Source organism: Platichthys flesus, chromosome 4 (assembly GCF_949316205.1).
Source record: "Platichthys flesus chromosome 4, fPlaFle2.1, whole genome shotgun sequence".
Lineage (NCBI taxonomy): Eukaryota > Metazoa > Chordata > Actinopteri > Pleuronectiformes > Pleuronectidae > Platichthys > Platichthys flesus.
The window spans coordinates 17,638,540-17,659,814 of record NC_084948.1 but is presented as its reverse complement, the minus strand read 5'-3'; the positions used below and the strand labels follow the sequence as shown (position 1 = coordinate 17,659,814).

The 21,275-nt window shown below is 43.6% G+C and overlaps 1 protein-coding gene across 7 annotated transcripts in view; it reads right to left on the bottom strand.

Moving 5' to 3' along the window:
* Positions 1 to 3,281: 3,281 nt before the first annotated feature.
* dock10 (dedicator of cytokinesis 10) overlaps positions 3,282 to 21,275 on the bottom strand; it is a 59,508-nt gene continuing 41,514 nt past the window's right edge. For 2 of the 7 annotated variants that reach the window (XM_062385920.1, XM_062385917.1), the window contains exons 24-56: positions 20,954 to 21,023; positions 19,687 to 19,800; positions 19,401 to 19,469; positions 19,166 to 19,312; positions 18,643 to 18,726; positions 18,446 to 18,542; positions 18,270 to 18,302; positions 17,843 to 18,021; positions 16,593 to 16,709; positions 16,025 to 16,142; positions 15,789 to 15,898; positions 15,412 to 15,526; positions 15,014 to 15,080; positions 14,600 to 14,647; positions 11,618 to 11,728; positions 11,021 to 11,133; positions 10,702 to 10,817; positions 9,954 to 10,091; positions 9,684 to 9,866; positions 9,491 to 9,601; positions 9,197 to 9,412; positions 9,019 to 9,076; positions 8,228 to 8,329; positions 7,683 to 7,789; positions 7,389 to 7,511; positions 7,171 to 7,284; positions 6,036 to 6,182; positions 5,723 to 5,933; positions 5,238 to 5,428; positions 5,053 to 5,153; positions 4,210 to 4,348; positions 3,924 to 3,996; positions 3,282 to 3,736 (exon numbers count right to left, since the gene is read on the bottom strand). In XM_062385920.1, the coding sequence (XP_062241904.1) occupies positions 3,678 to 3,736; positions 3,924 to 3,996; positions 4,210 to 4,348; positions 5,053 to 5,153; positions 5,238 to 5,428; positions 5,723 to 5,933; positions 6,036 to 6,182; positions 7,171 to 7,284; positions 7,389 to 7,511; positions 7,683 to 7,789; positions 8,228 to 8,329; positions 9,019 to 9,076; positions 9,197 to 9,412; positions 9,491 to 9,601; positions 9,684 to 9,866; positions 9,954 to 10,091; positions 10,702 to 10,817; positions 11,021 to 11,133; positions 11,618 to 11,728; positions 14,600 to 14,647; positions 15,014 to 15,080; positions 15,412 to 15,526; positions 15,789 to 15,898; positions 16,025 to 16,142; positions 16,593 to 16,709; positions 17,843 to 18,021; positions 18,270 to 18,302; positions 18,446 to 18,542; positions 18,643 to 18,726; positions 19,166 to 19,312; positions 19,401 to 19,469; positions 19,687 to 19,800; positions 20,954 to 21,023 (3,781 nt within the window). In that variant the 3' untranslated portion in view covers positions 3,282 to 3,677. The remainder of the gene's footprint in view (positions 3,737 to 3,923; positions 3,997 to 4,209; positions 4,349 to 5,052; positions 5,154 to 5,237; positions 5,429 to 5,722; positions 5,934 to 6,035; positions 6,183 to 7,170; positions 7,285 to 7,388; positions 7,512 to 7,682; positions 7,790 to 8,227; positions 8,330 to 9,018; positions 9,077 to 9,196; positions 9,413 to 9,490; positions 9,602 to 9,683; positions 9,867 to 9,953; positions 10,092 to 10,701; positions 10,818 to 11,020; positions 11,134 to 11,617; positions 11,729 to 14,599; positions 14,648 to 15,013; positions 15,081 to 15,411; positions 15,527 to 15,788; positions 15,899 to 16,024; positions 16,143 to 16,592; positions 16,710 to 17,842; positions 18,022 to 18,269; positions 18,303 to 18,445; positions 18,543 to 18,642; positions 18,727 to 19,165; positions 19,313 to 19,400; positions 19,470 to 19,686; positions 19,801 to 20,953; positions 21,024 to 21,275) is intronic. The other 5 variants (XM_062385918.1, XM_062385922.1, XM_062385923.1 and 2 more) reach the window with 5 other exon arrangements.

Sequence of the window (21,275 nt, the reverse complement as noted above, 5' to 3'; positions counted from 1 at the left end):
GAAATATTTTCAGGAAGAGTCATTATCTGTGAGTTAAATATGACACATTGTACCTGTAGCGTAACCAGGGTTTTGTCATCTGCAACCTGGAGTGAATGGTGCTGGCTCGGAGCAACCTGACCCCGTTGGGAGTCAAGCCCACTGTGAGAGAGAGAGAAAGAGAGAGAGAGAGAGAGAGAGAGAGAGAGAGAGAGACAGGCACACACAAGCCCGTCTGCACAGGAGAGAAACCCAATCAGCCCGCTCTTTCTGGTTCATGAAATGGGCTACAAAGATGGATGGGAGGTGAGGGAGATGAGACTCGGGAGAAGAGATATACCAATTGGCTGGGAGGAGAGGAAGTCTCGAAGAAGAGGTGCTGCAGGAGGTCAGTGAAACTCAATCTGCCGTGCCTCAGGTGTGCGGCCGCAGAGGGAGATCGAGGAGAACAGGGAGAAATGTGTCAGCTGCAGAGATAAAAACATTGAAGTGAGAGAGAGAGAGAGAGATGACCGCATGATGTCTTTTACCACCAGCTGTATGTTCAGGGCCACTTAACCTCTTTATAAGATCAGGGCCATGTACCCCAGGCTTAGCATCAATAAGTAAACAACCACTCTGCTGCTCTCTCACTGCATGGTCAATAATTATAGACAGCTATTGGAAAGAAACTGACACCAGATCCCACCTTTCTCCCCAGGGGTATCAGAAAAAGCCCGAGACCACATTTAAATTAACTAGATATCAATTTGGATTTTGACCAGACTCCGCAAACTCATAAATATCAGCCCCCTAAAAATGCCTGAGATCCATTTATTTTATCTGTTAAACCTGCGTTCAAATTAAATGGGATCTTCCTTGAATCAGGCCCCAGCCCTTCAGTACTTTTTGCTTTATTCTGCCAACTAACTGACTAATTACTGACAGACTAACTAACTAACTAACTAACTAACTAACTAACTAAGTAAGTAAGTAAGTAAGTAAGTAAGTAACTAACTAACTAACTAACTAACTGACTAACTAACTAACCTACTAACTAACTAACAGGTGAAAATATAACCTCCTTAGGAGAGGTAAATAACTAACACAGATAAAAACATGAACACTTTAGGGGAGGTAACAAACAAACACAGATGAAATCGTAACTACAGGCTAGATGGTCTCTTTATATTTATAATACTGTATATGAGGTCATGTTAAACATAGCTAGTTTGCAAAAAAAAAGTATATTAGAATTTCATATTAAATCTCACTTACAACAAAGTCCAGCAGAGAAAACAAAACTCTTCCCGTCAAATGAAATGAAATAAATATTCTCTCATCAAAGTGGAATGGTTTGCTTGGGGCCTCAGTTATGGGTGTAGTGAAATATGGATCCCGCATTGAAGATGCAAAGCACAAAGGAAAACAGAGCTCTGGGGTAAACACAACAGAGACTGTCTGAAGAGAAAGAGAGCACACAACCGACAGACACACAGCGGTGCTGGTGAGAGCCTCTGGGCTCCATCAGATCCATACAAAACTGCTCAGATTGTGTTTCATTTGGATACCGACTTTGTGCAGTGACCCCTCTGAGTTGAGAAAAGAAATCAATGATCAGAAACAAAGGATTGTTGCTTTTTGAGTTAAAAAATGTGCTCTCCAATCTACAGTTCATTTAATATGCAGAAAAATAAATATTTTAACCATCCCCAAATTTACTTGAACAACGTTGTTCGAACATACAATAGAAGTGTAGCAGCAGGGGTCCTGATGGTGGAGGGAGGTACGAAGTCAGATTGACCCCAAGCCAGAGCTTTTTCTTCTGTTCAATATCAACCCACTCCTCTTTTATCTGTTTGCTCTGATGCACCACAGCCTTTTCCTCTTTAGCCCTGCCCCTTTTCAAGCTAAGCACCGCTGCTTGTATTAAAGATACCGTAGTGACATTAAGGTGGCACGCTGGGGTAGTGGTTGCAGTAAGAAGGCCCTTAGTTCTATTCCTGGTTCGATTTGGCAAGTTTTACTTTTGTCCATGTGTCCATCCTGTGAAGCGCCAGCGATGTGTCCAGGGTGCACCCCCCCCTCTCGCCCCACGTCAATAAGAATTGGTTCCAGCTTACAGCCCCCCTACTCCCCTTTAGGGGAATAGATACTGGATAATGGATGGATATAAAGACATTTAACATTAACCTATGTGCATTTGAAGAAGATGTGATGGCAGGCAATAAAGATCACATAACTGAGGATATGAAAGTACAGTTTCACACACGGCGTATACTATTAATCTACTGTTGTCTCACTGTTAAAGTCTGATTTACTGTTAGAATGTAGTTGGTGTTGGGAGATGATGGATTTATAGACCCATTGTCCATCATCCACTGCAACACAGACCGAGTCAAGGAGTGATATCCGTCTTTGTTTCAGGCTGGGTTTTCTCATAACACGTTTCTGTTTTACACATTTCTATCTACTGTGCAGGTGAGGGAGCTCTTCATTATCCATTATTAGCTGCTGTCAATGGACAGGATATGAGGGGCTGCTGTGCACAGCTGCAGCCAAGGCACGGTTTCATTTGGGAGAAGCTATCTCAACCCTGTTCAGCATGATTGGAAACCTGGGCTAATGTCATTAACGTGCACAATAGTGGAGAGAAGAGTGATCTGAGGCTAAGGTGCACGTCCTGTGAAAGTACAGAAGACATATGATTGTAAGGTGAGCTGCTGAAGGAAAGTATAATCAGGATTTTTGGACATTAACAAAATTTTATTTAAATGTTATACATAAAACTTTAGTTTTTGTTCTTTTTTTAATTTCAGCTAAACAAATATTTATACATTGTATATATTTATAAAAAGAAACATTTCAAACGTTTTAAATATTAATATTTCTTATTTACAATTCAAAACAGTACAGGAAATGATAACAGTAACAATGCAGTTTCGATCATAAAAATGTTACAAAACATAATCTTTTGTGGTTGTTTCCATTTGAAAATTGGCAACGTGATACTTCCAGAATGGTAGCAAGGATACAAAGTAGCAATGTGGAGCTGCTCTACATTCAGACAGGAGCTGGGGGTGCATTCAATTCCTCAGATTCGTGGTTACTTAATAGACGTTCAAACCTTCCTTTTTTTCACATTAATAATCTTGCAAGAGTTTGAAATACAACGCTATTCCACAGAGAAGAAAATGTATAAACTGTCATCAAAATGTACCGGAGAGCTAAATATTACACGTACAGCTGAACGCACCCCGAGCTCAGTAAGGTCACTGATCTCTAAAGGGACAGGGTTGTGGAGAGAAGGCGCATGTTGTCGTGTGTGTGTTTGTATGAGTGTGTCTCTTGGGTGTGTCTGACGGTGTGTGAGGTGATGAATCAGTCGGCGGGGCGGGGGGGAGAATCCATACAACACGTGGGTCGAGTCTCTACAACCAAAACAAACGGTAGCTAACAGTCCAGCAGCCTGGCCTCTACGGTAGATAGTCAACGTTCAACGACAGGACTACAGACTACCACAACCACAGTCTACACACCTCTTCCCCTTCTGTCCTCGATGCTCGCCATTTGTCCCAGTTTCCACTGGCCCCGCTGCGAGAAACAACTTCGGTCAGGTACAAGCAAATGAGCCACTTTGATGCTTCAAACTGGCGCCCGAGGGCGGTTCATGGCGAAAACAAAAATCCCCTCCGTGGCACAAAGCATTCCTTGTGGGTCTACTGGCCGTTCAGTAGCCGCTGTGCCGTTCCGTTCCTGGTTGCCTTGTGTGCGGAATCTGGACAAGAGCAGAGAGAAGAAAAAGCTTGAATTGGTACAGGTTCATTTAAAAAAGAGGAGCCAAGTATCAAGACGAGCTGTTTGGCTCTTGGATCAGTTTTGAATAGGCTGCGATGTGGGAGGAAAGCGGTAAGCAGCAAAGTGACAAGATGTCCATCATGAGGCAACTTGATGATATGACATACCAGCCTTAGACAGATTGGACAGAGGGCTGTGAGAGTGAGAGGTGGCGCTGGAATCAAGAACGCTTTTCTGAAGCTGAAATGAGAGGAAGAAAACAAACCAGTAGGAAAATGAGGCGAGAAAAAAACAACTGATGGAGCTGATGAAAACCGATGAAGACGCCAAATGTCTCATGAAGAAATGCAATAGAGAAGATGTTGCTTATTATGGCCGTGGAACTGAACTGGCAAAAACAAACAAAGAAGCAAAGCGCAGTCTGGACACTCATTGGTGTTTGCAAAGTGAGACCTGTTCGTTCATGATGCCAGACAGCTCAGCCAGCATGTCCCGGTAGTGAGCCCTCATCTCCTCCTGGTACTCCAGCTGGTCCTCCTTGATCAGACGCTCGTTAACATCCAACGCCTGACCACAGGCCTCCGCAAACTGCCTGCAGGGAGCACATTGACTTATTGTAATGCAGTCTTAAGTCTCAAGAGTTTCTTGATCAAACACAGACACGGGTCATAGTCAGATTTGGGGCTCTTTTTCAAGAACTATGCTGGATCTTGAGAAATACAGATTTGATGAACTACATTTCTCATGTGCACCTGTAAAGAGTAATGTACATATTATCATAGCTCTAGTTGTCCTTATAAAACTGTATTGATTCCCTTGTGTTTCACAATTGCACGCGTTGAAACAAAAAGCCTGCACAGTTTGTACTGATTGAAGAAGTTCAGAGTATAACGCTAGTTATTGCACTGTGGTTTTATTCCTCTGCCAATCAGTGCAGTTTCAGTTTACATACATTTTATTTCAGACCAAGTAAATTGAATCAGTTCATATTTGAGTCCAAGTGACAACTGACCAAATTCAAGGTATCATATTCAAGAGGCCAAGAGCAGGCCAAGACCTTTGACCTCCAAAATCGAATGACTTCATCCTTGAGTCCAACTGAACATTTGTACGACATTTGTAGAATTTCCCTTTATGCGTTCTTGAGACATCATGTTCACCAGAATAGGACCGACAACCCCAAAACACTGGCTTTCCATTTCACTTAGGCAAAATAACATGATAACCTTCAAGTGTAAACTATCAATGCCACGTGAAGCCAAGAACAAAATCCCGACCCAGTGGATTGAGCAGTACCTGAAAATCTCCTTCAGCAGCTTGACCTGGTTGTCCGGGTATTTCTTGGCATTCTTCTCCTCTAGAAACGCCCTGGCGTACGCCATCGGCCCTGCGTTGACCTGGAGAGGCGGGAGATCAGGTGAGAGAGGAAACAACACCACTGCACTTCAGCATGCACGTCTGTGTCTCTGAAGGATCCCCACCTTGACGCTGACGCTGCCCTGCAGTTTCAGCTGCAGCCGGATCATGTCCACCTCCTCCATGTTGCACAGCTGGTTGAGCTCTGAGACTTTACGCGACATCTCATCTATGGCGACTTCTATGGGGTTCATCTCTGTGCTCTGCTGCTCCACCACCTGGATACGCTTCTTTAGGTAGGGGAAGCTGGAGCTCGCTGGGGAGAGGAAATTAAAAAGACACAGGCACAGTAAGCTCTATTGGGGTTTTTTTTGTTTAGAGAGTAAACAAATATGTCAAAATGGGATTTAAATACAGCTTTTTCTAGTCTTATCAGCCCTTTGAAGGCACTTTACAGGACAAGTCGCATTCCCCAATTCACACACACACAGCAATGTCTCTGCAGCACTTTTATCCTATCACCCACCAATCATACAAAAGGACCAAACCACCGACATTCTGGTGAGCGGACGACCCTCTCTACCTCTCTAGCCACAGCGGTGCTACTCACTGGTCAGTATGGTGCGTCTCTTGCACTGCTCCTCCACGTCTCCATGCTTCTTCCCGGACAGAGTGAACGGCGTCTCGAACACGAAGCGGTTGATGTTGTGATGCCTCTCGAAGTCCGTCCTTTTGTCCTGCTGCTCCTTCTCATCGAAGAAGGGCACCACGTACGTCACCTGCACGTAGGCAAACTTGGGGTCCAAGTCTTTGGGATTGACCTGTTTTTTAAAGGATGTCGGGAATATTTTGTGAAGTTGCAAACCAGGGAAATCATTCAGTACATAAAACTTTTTATAAAAAAGCCAAATTTGGGCTTTTACCTTGTTGGAGTCCTGGATCATCTTGACGTTGTCGGCTCCAAACTTGTCGGAGTAGAGTTTGAGTAATCGCTGGGAGATTTCCGACAGCCCCGTCAGCTTCGGCTCTTTGTAGATGAACTCTTTGCTCTCCTCCTCCTCAAAGAAACCCTAGAATACACATGCACACACACACACACACATCACACACACACACACTAATCAGCAAAGGTGGTTACATCTATAAGAGGGTGTGTGTGTTTGTGTTTGTGCAGATTCGATGTTTGTCTCAACAAACTGTGCAGTCTTTTTCAACTTAACGTTGCCCTCTAGTGGTTTCTTGAGGCACAGACAACAACACATTTTGCCATTGAGTTAGGGTCAGTGTTTAGTTCGGGATGGGAGAGTTCAGAGGTCATTTTCAAATGTAAAAGAATGAATGGGGTTTATTGAGCAGCGTCTTCCTGTCCGCTGCGGCTGTTTGACACCAGCTCTTCTTAAAGTTTAGGGAGGGAACAACTTTCATCGCTGGACATTACTGAAAAGTAAAATGGACCACAATAAGCTGGACACAAGCCCTTCAAGGGGTCAAAGCAGCAGGGGTTAATGGTGGCAGAGGGAGAAGAGAGGTAAAAGTGGTTAGCACCGAGGCAAGAGGAAAATCAAAGACAGAGAAAACTTACCGCAATCTTGGTATAGAATAGAGTAAAATAGGAAAAAAAAAAAACAGAACAGACAGAGAAATTAAGAATAATGACTCACTCACTCCTTATCTTCCCATGTCCTTGTTTCACTGACAAGACGTGTCTGTCTCCTTCTTTATTTCATATTCTCATTATCAGCTTCATTTCAAAGCTGTCAAATCCGTGCATAGATATATTATCTCCTCATTAACAAAAGGGGGGAATGATGTAAAAGATCCAGAGTCTTAAAAACCAAGCCCTGCAGTGCTAAAGATGAACCTGAACACAATTTACCTGTTGTATATATATTTGCTAAAAGTTTTTATTTTATATTTGATCTAAGGACTTGATGTTTATAGTTATTGTACAATATATTTCAAAAGTATCCCTGAGCTCAGAGGTAGAGCCTGATGTATTGGTCATACTCTACTCAGGGTCCATGTAACTGTGTGTAATCTACAGCAAGTGTTCCTCACCTGTCCGTAGAATGCTACACGGTAGTAGCGTCCAAAGAGACGCTTTTCTGAGTTCACCACCTCAGTCACCTTCAGGTAAGAGCGATGGATGTCATAGTACAGCTCTGACAGCCTCTGTTGACACACACACAGGTAATGTTAAACGCAGCTCCATTTGCACATGCTCACACGCACACGCACACACACAGACACACACACACACACACACACACAGTTACCTTGAAATCCCGTCTCTTCTCGAAGACAGCGATGACGGGTTTGTTGATGTCAGCGATGAGCTCGTATCGCTCAGATTTCCACAGGTAGTCCACACACAGCTCCAGCTGCTCCACCAGCGTGTCCTGCACAGGACAGTGACGTCAGAGGGCACATTAGAAAAGCACACAATCCAAATAATTGTCACGTGTTAACTGCATAACTCCAACCTTCGACAGTGGTTATGATAACATGTTACATTAGAGATAAGTCCTGCCCTTTGTGAAGTTCACGCAGGACTAGAAGTGAGCACTGACCTCAGTGTAGGGCGTGTCTTGTGTGCCAGTGTCTTCCTTCATGGCGCCCTCCTCCTTGACATTGGGGCTGATGCACATAAACGCTGCCCAGCCCATAGAGAACGATGCTGGGTTGTTGAAAAGTCACAGGGAAAAGAGAGCTGTGTTAATGAGTAGCTGTGCACTTCCCCTGATGTGTCACACAGGATTGCTGGTGCTTGTTGTAAAGACACATACAACATTTGTTTTACACTCGAGCGTTTCACTTTTTGCAAAAGATTCAAACCAAATGATAAAACATCACATGTGACTGTGCTTTATATCAAACAGCGGTGACACTGAACGGCTCATCCAGGGAGAAACAGTGAGGGTCAACCAGTGGCAGCATAATGTGCAAACCTGACACCAACAAACATCTCTAAGGTGAGAAAATCCCTTTAATCCAAACCATATCACCTCAGTGTAGACACCCACTCTCTCTAACCCTGTTGCTTGTCTCTCCATCATCATGGTCTGTACTCCTAACCCCTCCCTCCACCCCACAACCCCCAGGCGCACACACTCACTGTCTGCATCTCGGGAGGTAGTTAGTAAGGAGCTACAGTTAAAGAGAGGGCTTTCTTCAGAGGACACACTGGACATCGTGGACTTGTCAGCTCTCCAGTAGCCTGTTTGGTGGGAGGAGGAGGAGGAGGAGGAGTAGGAGGAGGAGGAGGAGGAGGAGGAGGAGGTTTACAAAGTTTTACGTCCACTTGCTTTTTGCCTTTTTTTAATAAAAGACAGGGCTCAAGAATCAGCCGAGCTGCTGGCACGCTACGGTCTGTACTCGCACACTACTGGTTCAAGTGAAGCGCATGCAAAAAGATAAATCAGACACATGCAGCCAAAGACGGAGACATGCTGTAGCCTGCGTGAGGACACGTGCGCACCTGAGAACAAACAGATTTACAAACAGACAAACGTGCAGCACAGCAAAATGAATGGATGTGCGATATCTCAGGCTTGGGATGGTGTTTGGAGGAAAAGAAGGATCTACACAACTAGTTGGATTCCTGGATTCATTATTAATCTCCACAATATAAAAACACACTCAAGTCACCAGTGTGCTCACTGTCAGGCAAACACATCAACCACCGTGTGATATGAAGGACTGATGCCTTGTTAGCAGAGAGAATGAGTTTGCTGATGGATCAAAGATGACATTAGTCTGACTTTCTGGTTAGAGAATACAAAGTGTAAAAAGATGCACACGCAGTTTCAGAGACCTGCATGTAGGCAGGAGTTTGTGCTTACACACCTACACAAACCATGCTGCAGAAAGCTCAGAGAGTCAAAGCAGCAGAATGTGTGCACTCACCTCTCCTCTTCAGCGATTCAGCGATCAGGGCTGAGATGTGGATGTAGCACATGGCAGCCTGAGGGAAAGACCAACACAAAACCATGAGCCTTAATGAACGCCTCAACCCTATTAAGCTGCTCGTCAAGTTTCTGAAGTGAAGGCGGCCTAAAGAGACGAGAGAGAGAACATCCACAACCTCGGAGAGATCGCCGTTGCGCACGTGGATCTTGGCCATGCTCTCCAGCCAGGTGCGTCGGAGCTCAGGCGTGCTGGCGTAGGAGTTGGCCAAACTGTACTGGAGATCCACCAGCATCTCTGGATCCTTCTCGTGCTCCTTCATTTGAGCCGTGGCCATCAGAACCGTCCTGATCCGCTTGGTCAGGTCCTTCACTTCAGCAGGGAATGACGTGTTCTGCAGAAAGCAGAATTGAATATCTCCGTGCAATAAACTATGAATCACGATGACTGATGATACATCTGTAATTATAACCTTGAGTGGAGCATCTCCATTGGCAAAGTTATTGATGATAGCCAGCGACTGCTGAAACCTGGAACCTCCAATCCCGGCGTCTGCTATCAACTGACTCACGGCCTTGATCACCTGAAGTGGAAAGTGGAGTTTAAAGTGAGGAACTGAATTCTCAAATCACAAACACCCGAAAGGTCATTTTGCTTCTGCTCACCTGCAGATGTGAGCGCACTATAGACTTCCCCTTGGTAAACTCAAAGTTTTTCCTCATGAAGAAATACAGCAGAGCAGCTGCCTCCGTCTGGGTGGAGCTGGAGCGATGGTTACAGCACTTGAGGATCTCATGGCACAGACAGCCGCACATGTCGGCTTTACCCTGGAAGAACGCACTGGGGAACTGCAGAAGGAGATGCAGATGTAAGGGCTGTCATCTTATACATGTAAAGTGATAAATGTGAAATGTGTAGAATGTAACTTGCTGGACCTTTTGTACAAAGAGCCTGAGAGCAGCGAAGATGTGCCGTAGAGTGGCGGTGGATTGGTTGATTTGAAAGTAGAGCAGGTAGGTGTCCAGCACCTTCTTCATCAGGACGTTCTGTCCGTCATCCAGCAACAGCTGCTTCTGTTTGGATAATTGTAAAAAGACAAAAAGCAGAAAACACATTTCAGCTTCAAGAGGGAAACCTTTTGTATTTATTTAGAATGATTCATCCAGCAGGTGGCAGTAGAGGGTCACTAGTTTTCACTATAAAGTGCATGAACTATGTGCAGGGTTTTTAAAATGCATTTTAACTTCACTGTGAATTGAACAAAACTTAACATTTAATCTTTACACAAAATAATTGCGGTGTCATGTACAATAAAATAATGAGATGTTTGATGAGGAATAAAAATCAGAATTTTTCCCTGTTCATTCTCATAGTTACAATGCAAACACATACTTTAATTATTGGAATTTTTGAAAGGATATTGAGCCAGAGAAATATACATACACATAGTTTTTTAATAGGCATTTAAATGTCCTGTAAAAAATCAAACCCTAAAGTTCAAAGAGTTCAGAGCTCAGATGTGACATAATAATATAAATAAAAAAAATACAGTAATCTTAGAGGGCTGCACATATACAGCACACATTACAATCAGTTAAAATAGATTCTCTAAAAGAAAACTGAAAATGACAAATGTGTGGTGAAATGTGGTTGGAGGCTGTAAAGTGTGAAAGGAACACAGACCTTGTGATGGAGGACGAAGAGCTCAAGCGTGTCCAGCACAGTGAGGGACACCTCGGTGGACATGTTCGCCTCCACGTCCGTAGGGCTCAGCGTGTCCCCGTCCTGAATACTTCCATCTGGAAAGACTCAGGTATGAATAACTCAACTCAATAGTCATTTCACGGTCAACATCTTATAGACGCTATTCCAAGGCAGTCGTATGCTGCACAGATCGTAAAGGCTCTTGAGGGACATTTGTGTGTGTGTGTGTGTGTGTTTGTGTGTGTGTGTGTGTGTGTGTGTGTGTTTGTGTGTGTGTGTGTGTGTGCATGCGTGTTACCTGTGTCCATCATCTGCAGCAGCTTGGGGTTGGTGAGGGCATTCTTGCCCCTGATGATGGGCATGGTTTGGGAGCGTGCGTGCCGATGACCTTCCGCCCCAGATGATGCCATCCTAGAAACGACAGCCCTGATTAGCAGCTAGTCTCAATTCAAGTGATTTTGTTTAAACAGTAGTTTTAATTACACTGCAGAGAAGGTGCAACTAACTCTTTAAACCTAACATGGAAACTGCAGTATAACCAAACCAGTTGTAGAGATCGGCAGATAAATCGAGAGTCTATTAACACATGGGAATACAGAGACAAATAAACACCAGACAGAACACTGCAGGTATGAGGAGGGTCATGCTGGGAACACAGTTACAGTCTATAACACGGGAACACATACATGATGAATTCACACGAGACGAGAGTGTATTAATCCCAATCTGTGGTCGTTGATGATTCAATAGTGTGGAGGTTGTTGCTGTTAAAGAAACGTTACATTTTGAGCCAATCACCAGACATCACTAGCATTTAGAGCAGAAACCATAGACTCAATGATCTTCATCCCTTCAGAGGATGTGTTTGCTTGTTTTCCTGTTGGAGGGTGATTACCATTGTGGGAAGAGGCTGGAGGGTTGAGAGGACTGGGAGGGGTGGTTAGAGCCCTTCAGGGTGCCATTGGCCTGGGTGGACTGGGCCAGCTTTACTGCCGCTGCTAGCTTCCTGTTCACGAGCCAATCACATCAGAGCTACCATTAGTCAGTTAAGTTAAGACCAGCATTGTCGTTAGTGTTCACCATCTTCACCGTCACTGTTATATGCGGCATGCGAATTGCTGTTTCGCCTGCAGTCAACAAAAATTGATCTTAGGGATCAAAATATAAAAGCTTCCGTGACCTTGTCCGACACTTTAGGAACTCGGTCACATTGTATTGCAGCATGAAAAGCTGAAAGCATACAGGGTCTCTAATTTGACCTTGGTGTGATGAGAGCAGCGTGCGTCATTAAAAATCTATCAAACAGCTCATATAGAGAGGGAGGTCAGCCAGATGGAAAAGGTTAGTGGTGTGGCAGAGTCAATGGTTTTAGTTTGCCATTAGTCAAATACTATGTAAACTGATTTTTGGTGGGAAAGCTTGAGGTCAGCGTTAATATGGAAAAGTGGACAGCGTGAGAATTGAGATGTATAGATGTGTAGATAGCAGCTGAATGGCTCGTAAGCTGCAGCAGAAAACCCAGCTTAGCAAATGGATTCCTACAAACAGATGTTCCGGCATATCCTATTCTTATGACGCCCGAATGCCGAGCTGCAAAAAGCAAAGAAGACACGGCATCTTCGTCTTGGAAGATTCCGTGCGAGCCAATCAGCACGCTCGCCTCTGAGCCTATTAAACTCAGTCAAGCCGAGCGGCAGGTGGGGAGTCCGGCCAATCGTTAGGCAGCACGTGGAGGCAGCGGGTTACAAGGTCGACATGCGACATAGAAGATGTGTAGCAGGGGGTTAGGAGCAAAGAAAACTAACGTACAGCGCCAGCATTAATCCCCTGTTTATTCACCACTCATGTTGACACACACAGGCGACTACTTCATGCTACAAAACATCAATGAATGTGCAGTCACACCGACGATCCATTAACAGCAGCAGCATGCACGGAGGGGGGAGGAGGTGACGCATGCACGGAGGTGACGACTTCAACGGCAAGGACAACACGGACAAAACTGTATAATTCAAAGCCATTTGTGTGTCATGTTGTGTGTGTTGTTTATGTATAATGTGTGTATTTTTGCTGAAGTCTGAACTGGATTAGATTAAGGAAAAGAAGGTTCCCTGCAGCATCACTAGAGGAGTCAGACTATCTCTGTGTTAAAGGCCCTGAGAACCTATTTTCACACACGGCTTGTTACCATGAGCAACAGAACTAGAGCACACCAGTTTCTTCCAAATTATGGATCACAATAGTTGACAATGGATTTCAGGTTTTCTTCTTTTCTCATCTTTCATGCACCAATCAGCATTAGGCAAAAATACTCTCGATCTGTTATGTTGCCAGGATACAGTCGGTCAAATTTAATCAAAAAAACACCCTATCACTAGTGGTTACGCAGACTTACAGCAGTTCTTCTTCATTCGACATAAGGGGATACCATAGATTGTACAGAACGTCCCCTAGTGGCTGGCTGCGACATAGCTCATAAACCCACCTTCTCCACGTTAGTGGATGGGACAAGATCAAGCCAAAAAGTCACGTTATATAAATTTTTCTCAAAGATGGTTTCTATCATTTCAGATAGTTCTTCTCACATTGATATTTGTTCAAGGGTTAATTTTTTCCTCTTGGTTTTTAGTATAACTCCTTGTTATCATGATTGACAGCTGAGACTGACGCACGATTGGTCGAGCATATGTATCGGCAGGACTTCCCCACATCGGATCCATCCCTGATCGTTACTGCACAGATTCCATCTCTAAATGTGCAAGATGTCATATCAGGGATTCTTTGGCTTCAGGAGGAAGTGGGGACACATCGTCCATCTTTATATTAAGTTAATGTGAATCTCCATGATGCTAATCCAAACGTTAACTTTTAATGTTGTGGTAGTCATGAATATTTAATAAAGCAGAAACATATTTAAGATTTGTCACAAAGGGGCTTTAATGGCTGGATTGTTGTCTGATAGGCTGGCTGGCTCACCGTCTCCTGAGCTTACTGGCTGGCTTCATACTGCTCGCCTGATTCAACACTCCTGAACTTCAATGGGGCCCATACTGACTCAGGCAGGCTTCAAAGCTGGCTAACAGAGCGAGACACTGAGACATGCATAGGCATACGACTGCGAGTCCCCCATGGCCCCGGTGTTACAGACGAATGTTAAGTATCTCGCAGCCCCAGACAGGCTCAGCTATGTCTGAGAGCGCTAGCGAGGCTCGCAGCTATCTTTATTCTGTTAATGCCTCCACGCACAGTAAAGCAGTGTGTCCTCCCAGCCTTTTGTTGGCTTACATCTTAGCATCTCATTGCTGAAAGGAAAAAGAGGACTAATTGAATTAGCTGGGAGGAACCAGAAGATGGTGGAGTCGAGCAGTGCCAATGGCTCAGCTCCAGTAAGAGCACGCACACGCACAAACACACACACACACACACACACACACTACAGAAACCCCCATACTGTGCTCGCCAAACACTACAGTACAATATCCAGCAGTGCTTCTCTCTCAACAGCCGAGATCCAGGAGTTTCACCTCCCCCACTCTCTTCTCTTTTCTTCCCTCCTTTACCTCTCCCCTCCTTGAAGCTCATCCCTGAGCGTGCACACGCATACAGAACACATATTAGTATTTCTGCCTGACTGTGCCTGGTTCATTTATTTCCCTGTGTGTGTTTGCACATGTGTCAGTGTGAGCGAATGCGTTCTGCATGTGTGCTCATGATTATATGAAATTATGAATCAGTGTGTGTGTGTGTGTGTGTGTGTGTGTGTGTGTGTGTGTAGAGCGGGGTCGTGGTATGGTATGTTGAGTTAATAAGCATATGCATGTGAATGAGAGCTGCTCCATCTTCTGCTCGACACAAGTGATACAGAGCGGGCACGTACCTCGCTATGTGGCGCTTTCCGAGGAACCTGAAGTGCTGAAGACACAGCCTGAGGAAAAGGAAATGCAAAAAATGTTTTAGGTGGAAGTGTCTTGTTTTTATGCTCTGTTAAGAACACGGGGTAAATTGAATGCATGTGATCAAAATGAGTTGTCCCAGTTCTACATGCCGACGAAAACAGGAAAGAGGCAGTTAATTTACTGTTGGGTGGATAGGAAACTCTCGTTGGAATTACTGTCTGTTATTCTTCCCTCTCCCTCTTGCTGTGTCACTACTTTCATCTGCTCCCCCTCTGGCTACATCCCCCTTTTCTTCTCTTCTCACTTGCTCGTCCCCCATTGACGTCTAAGTGTTTTCAGCCGCACAGGAGCTGTGTTTATACTCGACAAAGAGGAAAACAGAGAGGAGCACTTACTCCAGGATGTTAAAGAAGTCTGAGATCTCCTGGTGAATGGCTCGGTGCCAGTAGGACACCAGCACATCTGGAAACAAGCAACAAACAACATCGTGACCACAGATTTGTGTGTGTGTGTGGGGGGGGGGGGGGGGGGGGGTTGCTCATCACTGCAGTGTTATTTTAGTATTTTCATACATAGTTGGTGCTGATGTGACTGAAACAGACCTGGGTCAAACTGTCAAATAGTTTGAATTTTAATAATAACAAAATAAAAGATATGATATTCTAGTAATAATAGTATGATCATATCATAATTCATAAGAAGGCGTTTTTAAATACATTTTCAAAAGTGTAGACACTAAACTGTGACCTATGAGTGTGATTAATTTTTTTTTATGTCCTTTGTAACCTCTTACCCTCAGATATGGTTTTCATGATGTGTAAGAAGCACATGAGCAGACTCCGCGTCTCCGCCTGGTCCAGCTTGTCACAGCGAGAGCCGAAGCCAATCAGGGACTGAGGCCGAGCAAACTGTGGACGGGAAGTGCAACCTCAGATTTACTGTAGCTGTTACTGGATGCAGCTACCATTGAACATTTTTTTTTTTTATTTCCTGCCAATATTTTATTCGAGGCATTTGGACTAAAAATGAAGACATAAAATAAGTAAATATCAATCACATAAAAGGTAGAATACAACGTGTGTATACGTTCTTTTGACAGATCGGCTTGCTCCTCCTCCGTCAGAGTGAGTGTGTTTTTTTTCTTTTTCTTTACTCTTTTCCTTCACTCACCTTCTCACAACCGTCCATCTTCTCACTGTTCCTGTCGCTGGAGTCCACACTGATCAGAGAACCCCGAGAGTCCGCCTGGCTACCCATGGCAACTGCCAAGGATGAAAAGGCTGGTTGAGGGTGGGGGGGGGGAAGGATGTCAGCGTCATTGTCATGTCCTCATTCACACGTTTTTATATAGACAGTGCAGATGCACCCCTACAGAATCACACGTATCACACATCCGTAACGATTACCTGTGATGGAGTTGAGTACTTCTTTGGAAAAGGAGGCGTCCACAGAGTTGCCATGGCGAGTGACTGGAATCGCCCCTCCTGCCACTACCCCCCCGACACTGAGGTCATCTCGAGAGCCCTGGTGCGGCAGAAGGGAGGACGGATTTCGACTTAAATAAATATATTCAACTTTATACAGCATCCAAGGGCGCTACCAACAAAAGTTTATTAATTTAATTTAACTGAAATTATCCCTTAGATTTAGGCGTTTAGTTATTTTACAGTAAAAGTAAACATACAAAGGTTGTGGTGGAAATCAAATGAAAAAGGACAAACTAAAATTAATGTTGAGTATATGGTCAAAAATCACACGGTTAAAGTTTGTGTTTGTTTTTCTTAAATTTCATTGCAACATCTAGAAGAATCCCCATGAGTTAAATATTTGCACTTTTCAGTAGGTAACCATGAACAGTGGGAATGAGGCCAAAATTGTGTTGAAAAAAAAGGTTTTTGAAACTTTAAACCACAGCAGGAATATGTACAGGTACACACAACAAACGTTCATGTGATATTCTGTCATTCCTCTTACTTGGTCACTAGAAGTGAAGTAGATGGGGAAAAGGTCCCTGAGGAAGAATCGAGGCATGTTGTCCAGGATCAGGCCGTACAGCGGCAGGTAGAGGGACGCGATTCTGGCCTGCTTCTCCTGCAAGAACAGACGATTAAACAGATGTTATAATAGTTAGTTATAAAGATTTAAGCAGACTCTATAGTAAGTGATATTATTTTTGTAACACCCTCACACATCATTTTAATTTCATAAACAAGATGGTTATCCAAGCCCACATCCACACACCAGAACACAATGTATTCTCGGGGGCCGATACCAACATCAGGGAGCAATTTCCAATACCGATATAATGGCAGAGATAGATATATGTTTCTTGAATCAGCAATATTCCTAAGACGACTTCATCAAACCATTATAACAAATAACTAATCTAGGCTAATATTGTTAAATATTAAATGTTAGAAATATGAAGAAAAATTAAATACGGATAAATCCAAATGTGCAGGTACATGAATAAAAAAAATTAAACAATGTGTGACAGACATTTTCAATAAAAATGTCCATCTTTTCTGCATTTTGTTTCATAAAATAAAAGTTTAGTTAAATTCTGAATAAAGATAACAAGTTGATCACTAAAGATGGATGAATATTTACAAAACAGCCTCGCAACTGCCTGAACTCAAAGTGCCTGAACTTGGCAACACAAAATATAAAAAAATTAAACTGCTCTTACAATCTGTGGGAAGAATACTAGTACTTTATTTTATGCATTATTTGATTGTTTGCATATATCTCTTATATATACAAACAATATATAAGAGATATCTAAATATCTATAAAGATCATAGATAGAAAAAAAACTGTGCAGTTACATAATATAGAATATATCCTGCCGAGAAAACATGTGGTCTTCATCAATCCTCATTTCCCAGTCTGACCTTTCAGTTTCACTCCTCACATTTGGTCCGGCCTCAACCAGACCCAAGTCCTGACTACAAGGCTACTGTTGTGTTGTGGTTGGCAGTATTTGGTACCGTTTAACAGAAGACAGATTACTGCCTCCATCTGATCCAGACACTTCCCAGCATTCACGAGACGCGGTCGCTCCCAGCTGCTACGAACAATCACATGTCCGCGTGTGTGTTTGTGTTTGCATGAGTCACATTGGAAGAATTCCTGCGAGCGCACGACTTGACGTTCATGCCTTTTAGTCCGTCCGTCCCCCCCCCCGTCCCCGTCCCCCCCATATAAACACATGTCCCGTCTACCTTGGTGGCATAGCGTGCATCCAGGGAGTGTTTGGCCATTAGAGTCTTCAGGGTGGCCAAGGCTAAGTGTCTGAGGTCCTGCTCGTCCTGGAGCGCCAGGCCCAGTTCCCGCAGCAGCAGGCCGGTGAGGAAGTGCTTCCTGCAGAACTCCCCGGTCAAGTTGTACTCGGGCACCGACACTGAGGAGACACAGTGAAGAAGATTCGCGTGATTAATGGAGAAATCCATGCCTGGGATTTAACGTGCCAATATTTGCTTTCCGTCGGGGGAGTTCATTAATCCATTTCTAAACAAACATCTGGCGACAGTCGGCGAATAATGTGACGAGCCAGTTTTTCCATGAATGCCTATATCTTCATGCAGCTGAGGGCGTTCACACTGCAGCCCACACACACAATGTGACAGAGGAATGTTTGAACATATTTACCATGAGTGCTTTGTGGCTCGGGGGATGCATGGTCTGACATGGACACACAGTCGGAGAGAATGACAGAAGGAGAAAGATGGAGAGACGGAGTGTTAATAGACAAATGAGAGCGTTGATGTATGAGTTGTCACAGTAACAGCGGTGTCAACCCGACAGGAGGCAGCTCCGGCGCTCACCTGCGATGCGAGCCGAGGGCAGCGGGAGGCTGAGAGGGATGTAGTGTTCGTGGTTACACACGTCTCTCAAGAATTCGAATTTCAGCTCACACAAAACCTGAAAAGCACAGGAGGGCGTATCATTTATTTTTGCAATATTCGTGTGACACACTTTATTCGACCCCGACTACAGTTTAAATGTGCATTTTCTGTTTTACCTTGCTGTCGGTAGCAGTGATCATGTTCACGTAGTTGCTAATCAGTTTGAAAGTGAAGCCTCGGTCCATCAGAGTGAAGCATCGCTGCAAACAGAGACGCACGTTAACGAGAGTGAGAGAGGATTTAGCACAGATGGAGAAATCAATAGGTGACAACTCGAAATGGAAGCAATTTTCATTTTCAGAATGTCAGACAGTTTATATTGATCCGCGCAAGCATAAAAACTCTATTTACTCAAACTTCACTGACTCCCACAATGTCGAAGTTTCCTATAAATATATGTAAATTTGCATTCGTTGTTTGGTCCTGAAGTTACAGCAGAGACGGGTAAAGCCGATATGACGCGATTAAAAAGCAACCAAAATGTAACATCCAGTACCTAGAATAAAACTGGGTATTTCTCTGGGTTTGAACATTGTTGGGAATAAGTAATTCCAACACATTTTCACTAAGGACTTTTATATATTGTGTCTTTAGTGTTAACATTTGTATCGGGTACAAAAATATAGTTTGTCCTCCTACCTTGACAAAAGCAGCCACAGCTAAGTTGGCGCTGCGTGTCTCTTCTGGCAGGTCTTTGTTTTTCCAGAAGATGTGTTCGGACACCGTCTCCACCAGCGTGTCCACGCGGCTCAGGTAGGTGGAGGGGAAACGCTGAGGTCTGGGAAGCTGAGGGAAGCAGCAGAAGACATTGATTCACTAAATCCCTGGTCCGTTCACACAAAAGTAAAGTACAACACTGAACTGAGAACCTTACCTTTAACTTGTCAGAATCCAACTGTTGGGCCATGGACTTGACAATCAGATCAAAGAAGAACCAGGAGAACTGAAACCAGGAGAGATCAAAGCAAGATCATTTTTTGTTCCAATATTTATCTCACTGCTCCAGCGTGGAAACAAGGCGAGTAACACAATATTTTGTTTGGGAGAGTTGTTTTTTCTTCTCGGTAGCAGAATAAACATTTATAGATCCCTTTTTAGGAAGATCTGGGGATCCATTTGAGAGAAAAGGGGATGGAGAAAATTGAAGGTTAAAGACGAACCTTAAGGACATTCCTGACTGCTGCCTGCTCGTTGCTCTTCAGGTCAAAGGTCATCCCCTTAGCCAGCTCCTCATGGACGGTCCTGAAGCCATAAGCCTCTGACTTGAACACATACTGCACACAGAGAGAAGTATTCTGTTACAGATGAGGATATATACTGTATGATTTGTATACAACTAACATTCTTTTAATTATGTACTTATGGACTGTAAATAGACTGTATATAGTGGAATAGTACAGTATATTTTTATATCTCTAGTTTTTATTTTAAGTTTTACTCGCTCTTCTACCTCAATTTCTAATCATTTTTATTTGTTTAGTGCAAAATCACAACATGCATTCATATCTCGGGACACATAACATAGTCAGGTCAAGAAAAATAAAAGAGAAACCCAACTGTCCTCATTTTATTACAGTAAACTGTATATTCTTGGATTTTGGGACTCATTGATAATTATAGTGGCTGTTAGCAAACTACCAGTTTTCCCAAACCTGCTGATTATTTTATTGATTGATTGATTCATTATTTCTTGATCGATGTCGTCTTCATCTCTGTATACACGTACTAGTCCAGAAACTCACAAATACTGTGGATGAACAAAAGCACTCACTCAATGACCTGAAACAGGGCGAATGAAATATTCCTCTCAAATGTAAAACATGTGTGATGAATGAGTGTGCGCATACACACACACTCAGCAGTTTAAATTGGACTGCACTACGACTGCACATCCTGCCAATCTGTTACCATGGTAACCCTAGTTCCATTATCCCACTACCTCCCAGCATTTGTCTCTGCCGCAGTGGTTTTCCTTCACTGCGGCCAACACGCAGCAGGTCTCGTGCTTTCTCCTGCTCTCTTCTCTAACTCTTGTTCAGATCTTCAGCCCTGAACGAACATGTCTTGTGAACCTGATGAGCCTGCCCAATGTCCCAGTTTGCCTCCTGCTCAATCCCCCTTTCTTATTCTTTTGTCTCCTCTTCTTCCTTCTCTTGTGTGTGTGTGTGTGTGTGTGTGTGTGTGTGTGTGTTTGCACACTGATTTGGGCACGTGGCCCCTAACCACGCTCCTGCTGGCCAGAATACACACAAATACAGACACACACAAAAGCACTAAAAGGCCTTATTTCAGTTTTTCTCAAATCAAATTGTCTTTGCAGCGATCCCATTCCTACATGGAAAATAACAAGAACACACACACATGCACACACATGCACAACTAATTGCAAGGATTACTGCAAGAACACCACTTTTGAAATTGATATACCTTGATAAAGGAGTGCAGATAGTGATCCAGGTTTTCTTCATGGCACTTTGAAACTATGTGGACCAGCACTCTGCAAAGACACGACAATAACAAGTTTAATTTGTAACAACCTTGACTCCTAAATAAAGAAAAACATCTGTCAAACAGTCTTTCTTCAATAGCTGGCTAAAAATATTTTTAATATTTTATGATCCTGGATTAACCACAAAATAAGATCATAAAAAGTCTCATTGAAACAATAAAAAGAGGCGATGCGTTTCAAACTTGGATTTCATACACTGTGTGCTTCCCTCGCGTTGTGCTTCATCAAATCCACTGAACC